This window comes from Lactuca virosa, chromosome 2, assembly GCF_052849685.1.
Source record: "Lactuca virosa cultivar CGN04683 chromosome 2, Lactuca_virosa_CGN04683_v6, whole genome shotgun sequence".
NCBI lineage: Eukaryota > Viridiplantae > Streptophyta > Magnoliopsida > Asterales > Asteraceae > Lactuca > Lactuca virosa.
The window spans coordinates 148,995,779-149,007,189 of record NC_136427.1 but is presented as its reverse complement, the minus strand read 5'-3'; the positions used below and the strand labels follow the sequence as shown (position 1 = coordinate 149,007,189).

Sequence of the window (11,411 nt, the reverse complement as noted above, 5' to 3'; positions counted from 1 at the left end):
GTCATGCCTTAAGATTTCATTCTTTTGTCCCCATAGCAATGGTATATATGAGTAAGAGCTATTCCATACCATTGGAGTGTCATTTCCAGACGTTTTTAGGGTTGTTATGTCATAAAAATGAGAGTTTGGTCACTCTAATCCATCCATGCATGAGTTCTTAAGCATTGGGTGACTTTTTAGACTTAGGTTATCATTTGTGCCATTCGTATGCTCGCAAATGGATAAAGTCCGAGACTTTATCCATTAGGATGTTTGTAAGATAGAGATCTGGAAGTTGGAAGATTTATTGGTATGTATTAAGGACTTAATGATTAAGTTAGGGAATTAAGGCGTAAATCCCCTTACATGGGGCGTAGCGCCAATTTCCCCGGTTTTGCCACCTTAGGCTCTATGTAGGGCATAGATTGGTTGGATGTTGACTTTTGACTTTTTGACCGTCGACTGTTGACTTTTACCAAAATTGATTTTAGGTCAAATGGAGTAATTTGAGCTGTACTTTGAGACTTGGTCCATGTTTGTTGTATAGGTAACCTGTAGAGCCGGTATTTTGATCATTGATTAGTTCAATTATCTTTTAGACTTCGAGGTGCATTTTCCGCACTCTACTCGTGGGTCGAAGGCACCAATGCCAGCCCACTAGGTTGTGTTATGTATCCTGGTATATAGGATGTTGTTATGTTGTAGTGATCAGTTAGATTGGTAGATTTGTATTATTACCTGTACTTACTGGTTATTGTTTATTTGTTGCATATGTCGACATAGTGCGGTTGAGTTGAGGCTATACTGCTCTGTGCTGTAAGAAAAGTTTAAAAGTACGGAAAAGTGCCTTGAGGCATTTTCCCTCTGCCACACGAGGCGTAAGCCTCAAGGCGGAATAAAAATCTAATTAAATTTTTTTTAATACCATATATAAAAACTTAATATATCTATAAAAATGCAGAAAAATAGGTATGTGTGTGTGTGTGTGTGTATATATATATATATATATATATATATATATATATATATATATATATATATATATATATATATATATATATATATATATATATAGTGAGAGAGATAGATATAAGATCGGGTGATGACTCTTTTTAAAGTGAGGACTCGTGAGGACACCTTAAAAAATTTAAAAAATATCTAAAAAAATACAAATCATAAAATCGAGCATAATACTATATCCGGGAAAAAAATTGGAAATTTGTTTTTGCATCATTAAAATTAAAGGATGAATCATTTTTATGATCCATGATTCAATTTTTATGATCCATGATTCAATTTTTATGATGAAAGTTTTTTTCCAATTTTTTTTCTCGTGGATATAGTACTATGCTCGATTTTATGATTTGTATTTTTCTTAGATTTTTTTTTCAATTTTTTTCAGGTGTCCTGACGAGTCCTCACTTTAAAAATATTACTCACCGGAACCGGACCATATATATATATATATATATATATATATATATATATATATATATATATATATATATATATATATATATATATATATATATATATATATATATATATATATATATATTCAAGAAATTAAAGAAACTTCTACACCCTCTTAGGTTATGGCAGATGGATGTGAAGAATGCTTTCTTGCATGGAGAATTAGACCGGGAGACCTACATGAACCAACCAAATTTGAGGATGCAGTTAATCCCAATCATGTATGCAAGCTGAGAAAAGCTCTTTACGGATTGAAGCAAGCACCAAGAGCCTGGTATGGTAAGATTGTTGAATTTCTTACCCGAAGTGGTTATTCAGTTGCATGTATGGTAAGATTGTTGAATTTCTTACCCGAAGTGGTTATTCAGTTGCACATGCAGACTCAAGCATGTTCGTCAAAGAAAAAGAAGGGAAGTTATCAATTGTGTTGGTCTATGTGGATGACTTGATCATCGCTAGGGATTACGAAAGAGAAATCCATCAAACAAGAGAAAATATATCGGTGTGATTCCAAATGAAAGAGTTGAGGAACTAAAACACTACTTAGGGCTAGAAGCTGATCATACAAAGGAAGGGTTGTTCCAGTTCCATTAAAAGTGTACAAGAGATATACTTCAAAAGTTTGGCATGTTGGAGTGTAAGCCAGTATCAACACCAATCGAGCCAAATGCCAAGATCTGTGCTCATGAAGGAAAAGAGTTCCACGATGGAACGATGTATCAACAACTAGTAGGTAGTCTTCTCTATCTCACTTTATCTCGGCCTGACATTGCTTATGCAGTTGGAGTTATGAGTCGATACATGCAAAGTCCGAAGAAAACTCATTTGGATGTTGCCCGACAGACCTTGAGATATGTCAAAGGTACAATTGACTACGGTCTCTTGTATAAAAGAGGAGAAGACTGCAAGTTGGTTGGATATTGAGATGCTGACTATGCAGGAGACCATGATACCCGAAGATCAACCACTAAGTATGTGTTCAAGCTCAGGTCGAGACCAATATTATGGTGCAGTAAAAGACAACCAACAATATCATTATCAACTACGGAAGTGGAGTACAAAGCAGTGGCCGTAGCAGCTCAAAAAAGTACATCGTTGGTACTCCTAATGGAGGACATACATCAAAAAGTTGACTATACGGTACCACTTCACTGCGACAACCAATCTGCAATTCGACTGGCAGAAAATCCAATATTTCATGCTAGAACAAAGCATGTGGAAGTGAATTATCACTTTATCAGACAGAAAGTCTTGACGGAAGAAATTGAGATGCGACAGATCAAGACCGATGACCAAATAGCAGACTTGTTGACCAAAGGGCTGAGTACTGGAAAATTTGAAGGTTTTCGCTATCAGCTTAACATGGTATGGATAATGGGGGCTAATGTGGAGGAGGAGTGTTCAAGATCATCACTAGCCCAATAGAACAAATATTATCTAGAAGACTTTAGCTTGTTATAGAATGCTCTAGAACATTATAGAACATTATGGAAGACTATGGAAGACTCCAGAATATACCGGAAGAGTCTAGAATACTCTAGAACGACATGGAAGACCCTAGAAGGTTATCGATCACTGTTGAAGACCATGGAGCAACCTAGACCTCTCCTGAACATGGTAGAACATTCTAGAAACATATTGAAGCTTATAGAGTATGTTAGATAATTCTAGAGTTATCTAGTAAGTAGTAAGTGTATTATAGTATCTACAAGCTTCCTAAGAGGCCTATAAATAGGTGTGGAACTCATTTGCTCCAAACCATCCAAGAAAAGCGTCAAAGAAAGCAAAGTGGGTAGTAGTCTCTTAAAGTGTAAGTTCTTCTTAAGTGTCTTAATAAAAGTATTGTTGTTTCCCACACAACGCGTCGTCTTCAACACTATTTTTTTTACAAAATCTTGGCTAAACTACAGGATTTAGTATAGGATCTTCTGAGTTCTTACAAAATGAACATTTGACAATGAAAAACATGCTTCACAATCTTCTTCTTCATCACAAAATCAGGCACTCCTTGTGACCCTTTACTTTCTTCTTTGGCTCTAGAGGCTGCAGAACAACCTTAATGGCAGCATCAAAAACTTGATTCAAATTCTACAAAAAAAAACCTTCAATTCAAAATATAAAATCCCCCAACAGAATAAAACCAACATTAAACTTACCAGCTTTGTTTTTGAACTACATGCAATGTACTCATCAGCTCCAACTAAGCTCTTCAATTCTTCTCCCTGTAAATACACCAAATAATTAATGTACAAAATTTCCAAAAATCGAAGCTTTTTAGTTGTAATGAGTTTTGCACCTGTTCGGTAGTAATGGGAGTTGGATTAGGATGATCCATAAAAAACAGATTATCATCACGAATATCTAAAATTCAATAAAGATTTAGTTTGAAGCATAATTTGAGGATAAGTAGATTATATAAAGATACCCAAAAGAAGAAAATCAAAGAACCGTTTATGAAAAATGTTACCAGCAGTGTCACACGAGCCTAGATTAGTTGTGCTGCCATTCACATCCACATCCAGACTAGAATTACCAAATATTTTTGGGACATTACCCTGTTTCACCACAAATCAATAGAAAACATTAAATAAGGTTTTAACGAGAAAATGTGATCATGTTTTTACTTCAAATTGGTCAAGGACTTAGATAATAGTAGAAAGATTACAATACCATTTGTATTATACTATTATCTCAAGTGAACACATTTGGATACATAAAATGAATGTCAGAATACACAATTCTCCTTTTTGACCATAAATAAAATCAAGTCTCAACATCTTTATTATACTGATTAATTTGTCATAAAATTGTCAAGAATGAATAAAAAAAGAATACGACTAATAAGAAGAGAAAGTTGTTCTCCTCTTTAGAGAGAATAAACTAAAGTATCGTTAACATTCATAAAGTGGAAACAATAACTTCACCAACAAGATAAAAAAAAACAAGAATAAGAACAAAAGAGAAGAAAAAATACAGGCAGATTAAGCCAGGTGGGTTATCTGAAAAGAATCTAAATTAGGTAAGATAACAATGTATTAAGAAAACCCTAAACAAATTGGATATAAATAAAAAGAATGTAATCTTGTATTGATTCCCCTTTCCAGTTAGATACAAATCGATCAAAAGTGCAACAAAATCAAGAAGGATGAGATAATAGATTTGGATAATATTTCATCAAAGAAAGAATTACATAAAATTTACGAGAATTTGAATTATGGGGTAAAGAATCACCGTAGGGAATGTTTTGCTCGTGTAAGAAATCAAGAAAAATATCTTTCGGATCAATGGATCAACGATCATGACACACTTTATAAGCATGCTCATATTTCTTCTGATCTTCTTACACTTTTAGAAGACCTAATCACCAAATTACCACAATACTTTCTTTCTTCTGACAAAAGTTTGTTTTACAAAACCAAAAACAGAAATAAAAAGGGGTAACTTTTATATTATAAGGAGTAATTTTATTTTTTGTGTTAAGAAGATGGAACAGAAACCCTCGGACTCATAAACCCTCTAAAATGAATAGTTTGGGGACTCTCTCCCGCTCTCTAGATTTCGTGATTCATCAAATCATCGTTTCTATTTCAGTAAGAGAAAGTGATTATTCTAACTTTGTAACATGCATCAAATTCTATCACCCTTAAGTTTCTTTTGATAAATTTTTTTTTTAATTCCGGAGTAAGCATTCCATATTAAATTTTATTTTGAAAATTTAAACTACTAATGTATTATAGGAATTTATTTAAAAAATAAAAATAGATATGAAGATCTAAAAATGTAGAAAGTTTGAATTTGTAAAGAAAAAAATTTAATTATTAAAAAAGAAGTGCTAAGTTTTTTTAAATATTTTAATTTTTAAACAAATAATTTAAATAAATAAACAACTAGAATAAATATTATATGTAAGTTAATAAAATAGAAAAAACTCACAAAATGGCATGTGTATAATTTAATCTAAAATTATGATAAAATGACATGTAACATAATGCATAAAAGGATGATAATTTTTATTTAATAGAGAAGATTAATGATTGGTTATTTTTTAGGATGTTTATTTTGGTGTTTAATTATGGTCTAAGTTTGAATAAAGGGAAAGTGAGTAATCTAATGAAGTTTCTTTTGATAAATAATTTCTTTTTTTTTTAATTATGGGGTAAGCATTCCATAGTAAATTTTATTTTGTAAATTTAAACTACTCATGTATTATAGGAATTTATTTAAAAAATAAAAATAGATATGAAGATCTAAAAATTTAGAAAGTTTGAATTTATAAAGAAAAAAAATAATTATTAAAATTGAAGTGCTAAGTTTTTTTTAAAAAATTTTTAAACAAATAATTTAAATAAATAAACATCTAGAATAAATATTATATGTAAGTTAATAAAATAGAAAAAACTCACAAAAGGACATGTATATAATTTAATCTAAAATTATGATAAAATGACATGTGACATAATACATAAAAGGATGACAATTTTTATTTATTAGAGTAGATTAATGGTTGGTTATTTTTTAGGATGTTTATTTTGGTGTTTAATTATGGTTTGTCGATCGTTAATTTTTATATGGGTTTTGAAAAAGAAACCTAATCTATTGCAAAAGTAATGAAACAATGCATGAAAACCCTTAAATCTATTGCAAAAAGTAATAGTTATATAAACTTAAATATGTTTTAAATAATAATACAATGTGCAAATACACCCCTACTTTTTCTTTGTACCTTATATAGTTCCACAAATTGCATTCGATAATACTTGACCAAGGTCTTGGTAGAACCCTCTATCCTCACGTATTTGCCAACGATCAACATCTCTAGCAACAAACATAAGAACACTCAACAATCCACTTTATCGCTAGACTGTTGTGGTATGTTTGTGCCATTCACAAGGGTGAGTTTGAAACTATCAATGGGGATTGCATTGTTGAGTTTGGTACCCTAATAGTTGATACCTACTAGGAGTTTGTGGATACGTGCTTGCATGGCTATAAACCATGATAAATTTTCTGAAAAATAGACACATTTCCAGTAATTATCGTATATATCAATGTGAATGTTTGGAAATTTAAAACTACCAAAACCAATGGGAATACGGTAAGGATGTAAAGCTGCAAAAAAAGGTTGGAAGTAACTAATCACCACATAACATTTTCTTATTAGCAACTGTTACTCAGATAATGTAATTGAAACACAAGTTACAATATCACACTCAAACCACATTGGGTAAATGGATTCATCAGTCATGTCACACCACTCCTCTACATATGTGATAAAAATTGTTGGTACAAATGCCCACCGAGCATCATCCATTTTTCGCTCCATCATCAAGGAAATCTAGATCATGTTGTGTTGTCAATCAACACATGTACACAATAGAGTAAGGAATGTTTAGTGTGTAATGATCATATTGTTGAATTTTAGTTCAAAAATAGTTTCATAAACTTTAAAAATATGGCAATGGAAGACTTTAATTTTGAAGTAACATAAACATTTTATACCCATCAAGGGTCTTCTTGCAAGTTATAGAAAGATTAAAACACCAACCAATGAAGATGTGAAGAAATAACAACCTTTTTAGTTCTTTGGGTCCTCTTGGGAGGCTTGGAAGTTGATGAAGAATGTTGAACCTTTGAGACACCAAAAATGACTCAACTTGATGTAGATGGAAGTCCAAAACTCTTAAACCCTTAAGCTTTAAGTTTATAACCAATATAAACTTAAAGAAGGCTTGAAGATGCAAGTAACTTCAAGTGTTTTTAACTAATTAAGAGAGAATGAGAAGGAGAGGAGGTACTTTTGGCCACTTGCAAGAAGTGAAGGATGAGAACTCTTAGCCAAATGCAAGCCTCTTATTTATATGCAAAAAGAGAAGGTATTAACGATTAGTGCTTAGCACTTTAAGCAAACTTTTCTCCATTGTCATAAGCATGTCTCCCATGCCTTTAAAGCATGATTAAACAAGTCATACACTTCTTCTTTTTATGCAAATCTCGAAAATTACATAAAGAAGAAGAGTTTGTTTATATTTTATAAACTCAAAGTTTATAAGATATAAACTTTGTTTTTTCCTAAAAGACAAAAAGCTTAACTAGTCCAAAATGTTGTACATGACTTAATAAATCATACCATATGATATATTATGTTACTTGCTTATAAATTATTATTTCCATGAAATAAATAATTTCCAATTTAATTTTAAGAGTTTTATTGAATATTAATTAAAATCAAGTTGTATCAAGTTGTTGTTAGTGTGACCCATTAGTATCATATGTTATTTAGCAATATCACTTTAATATGACTCTTGAGCATACTAGATCTTTCAATCTCCCACTTGTTCAAGACTCATATTAGAATGATATAGACAGTGGTGAACATCTAGCAACATTTCACTACTGCTAAGACGATACGACTATTTTTGCCATTCTATCAACACCCAATTCCCAAAAAGCTTAAACCTACAATTGGTGTATAAGGTAAGTTTACCAGTTATCCCTTTGCTATAGACATGATGTTGAACATGAGATACAGATCGCAATCAATCTCATTGGTTGTACAAATCTTGGTAAGGCGTCTTAGATGTCTAACTCTCAACACATAAGAGGAACAAATCCCATCTTGACTACATAAGCCTCTTGCATAGTTCACACCATAGCTGAAAATGACTTTTATAACTGACCGTTTATGGAACAGCATTTGACCATATCAAGCATAGTACTCGCTACACTTAAGTCCCACTATGTATCTCAGGTGTTAAGGATACAAAGATAGTACCTTTTAATCAAGTATCAATCACGATAGCGATCCATGAGATGATCTTGATGCGATTCAGTTCAATACTAGTTCTCTGACAAGTACCTATGAAACTTGGTTACAACCACTTGCCGACTTTCATCTAGTGAGAGTCAACCAATCCAATTCATATTAGTCTTACTTTATAATTTCTCCGACAATTATAACCGAATATGAAATTTTAGAATAATAACATTATTCATGGATTAAACATGTCAATATAGAACACAACAAGTATTAATGTGATGACTATATCCCAATATATCATAACTTTATCTAATAGTTGTTGTTATAATGTTCTAATATCCAAATACTAAATCAAAATCAAAAACCCATTTCTAGAATAATAAAGTCTTATAGCTGAAGTGTGACCAATCATACTTAGCTCAAAAGAATGACTTTGTCAATGGATCTGTCAAAATTTAATTTGTGTGAATTATGTGAATACTATCATATCCATTCTTAACTTTACTCTAGGTATAGTTAAATATATTGGAGAATATGATTGGTGTTCTCTCGTGACATAGAGTCTCTTAGCTTGATTAAGTATACTCTCGAAGTCACAAAGATTTCTATGTGATCCTCGAATGACAGAAATCAACATAGTTTTTCAATTATCCATTCACCCAATCATATTTGAATTCAACTTCTAAAGTACTGTATTCTTATTTTTAGTAGAATGCATCATTATGTTTTGCTTGGACCTCATTCCAACAAAGCTTACTATTCATTCCATAATGAAGTCAAAAATCCAATTATAATTCATAATTATTTATACATGTTTAGAAATTAACATCTTGTGTAGATCTTTTCAGAAAGATCCTTTCTAAACTGATTGTCTCATATACAAGTACTCTTAGAATGCTCTCTTAGTCTTCTAGTGACTTAACCATGCATTCAATTAGTATCCTATGACATGCTTACAACATGATCAAATACTATGTCCTATGCATAATATGACATAAATGATGAATTAATTTGCCAAGCAAATAGAATATAAATCATTTTATCTAGTTCAAAGTTATGAGCTATATACTTTTGAGGCTAGATCAAAATGATGCCATATGACAATGCCATGAATTCTCCAAAAGAATCTTGTGTCTTGATCCTTTTCAAGATATTGCCAATATATGTATAAGGACATGAAACATTTAACATTCATTTTATCTATCCCTTATAGATTTTACATTCCAAGAATGTATCTTCTCCTTCCTAAGTCTTTCATTTTAGAAACACTTTTCGATTCAAGGTGAAAACGACCATGCTTAGTCAGAATGTGATTTCAAATGATTAAGTATGTCTTATTCATACAAGATTATGAATTTCACTATGCTCCCACTAGATCTTAGTAAGCACATATGTTCTATTCATTTTGATATAAACACACCTTGTGGTTTTACATAAAATGATGATTATAACATTTAGATGTTTGCTTTTATATCCACAAGTGGATCTCAAGATCTACACATTTTGTTAGGATAACTTGGATTAAGAAAACCCCCAGGCTAATCTATGTAGATATCTTCTAGTAGATGTCTATTAAGGAATGCGGTCTTTCTTGAAATCTATTTGCTATGTCTCATATTAAGAATATGAATATATAGTAAATAATATCCTTGTTGATCTAATCATAGCTACTTGTGAAAAAGGTTTGATCATAGTCAATGTCATGAGTATGATGAGGACCATAGTCAATGATATGAGTATGAGAAAATCCTTTTACTACAAGTCTTGCTTTAAATGTGTATGGTTATCCATGTAATTTATTCTTTCTAGAAGAATTATTTTCTCCTTCTAGCGTTGCTATAGGGACAAATTTTAATCAAGCCCATACTTGATTCTCATAGACGGATTACATCTCAGGTTCATGACTAGTCATTTATCAGATTCAAGATCTTACATAGCATCTTGGTATTTGATGGATTTTCCAGAAACCATCAATAAAAGCTCATCAATGAGAGATTCCATATTTCTCAAGTCGTAGATGATTTCTACCACTAATGCGAACAATTTGTGTTTGTGAATAGATATTATTCAATTTTAACAGTCCTTGTTAAAACTAGTGCCAACTATTACTACATAAGGTTATGGTCCTTGAGCTGCTTCAAGTTCCATGTTCCTCCCACTTGCTTTGTCATTAGAAGCTTGATTTCTACTAACTTAGATTTCACAAGAATAAAAGAACTTATTCATGGTGGGTTTGCATAAAATAATCTAAGCCACATTTAGAGTATTATACAAATATGTACTTAGTAGATTTTGGGTTTAGAAGCTCTAGTCCAATATTGGCTTCAAATCCATAAAACATTAAGTAAGATGAGGATGGAGCCTCTCCATACTTAATCTTATAAAATGTTTAATCTACTTATTAGTTGGTATTTCTATTCAAGATACAATTAATAGTGATTGAAGTATTATCCCAAAAAATATTAAAGAATAATATTTCTACCGATTGGAAAGTAAATCAAACCAAGTAAGATTGAATTCATCCTTTATTATCATTAAGGTGTTAGATGGTTCTTACTGGTTTGTATCTCAACTTTTGGAACCTTCAACCAAGATTTCATAATTATGTTTTACCACGTAAAATATAATTGAAACTAATATAGTTGTTAACAAAGTTGATTTGGTATCTTGCGCTTAATCTCAGACATTTATTAGAAAGGAAGTCATACACCAAAGTGTATAGTTCCTTAATTATTTTCTCTACACTTTAGTGAAAATATCATTAGGAATCCTTTACATGTAAATAAGGTTCACATATGTCAACTAAACTACATTATTTGCCTTCAAAGATCCATTTCTTGAAGTTAGAATATGTGAATGTCATTTATATAATAAAGATAACAATGTCAAAGATGAGTTTGACTTAAAACAAGTTTAAGTCAAAAAGTGCTTGCATATAGAACTTAATTTTATTTATGAAATGTTTATATTTACTTCACAACTCTATTAAGAGATATAATCTCATAAATAGATGTTAATCATTTCAGAATATGAATATTATCGTTATGTAAAACGATTGAGTAAATTATCAAACATTTGAATAAAATAATTGAGACATAAATTTAGACATGCTAAATTAAAACATACTTTGTTCAAAAAATATTGTTTTATAATACAAATAATTTATATTCTAAGCATAAATAGCAATGTAAACTCCGAGAGT

At 31.1% G+C, this 11,411-nt stretch overlaps 1 protein-coding gene across 1 annotated transcript; it reads right to left on the bottom strand.

Moving 5' to 3' along the window:
- Positions 1–3,441: 3,441 nt before the first annotated feature.
- Positions 3,442–6,763, bottom strand: LOC145157865 (rac-like GTP-binding protein RHO1). Its single transcript, XM_079076845.1, has 5 exons — positions 6,653–6,763; positions 3,920–4,007; positions 3,749–3,813; positions 3,609–3,674; positions 3,442–3,540 (listed from the first exon to the last, which is right to left on the bottom strand). The coding sequence occupies exons 1-5, from the start codon at positions 6,761–6,763 to the stop codon at positions 3,442–3,444; spliced, it is 429 nt and encodes a 142-aa protein (XP_078932971.1).
- Between the last annotated feature and the right edge of the window lie 4,648 nt (positions 6,764–11,411).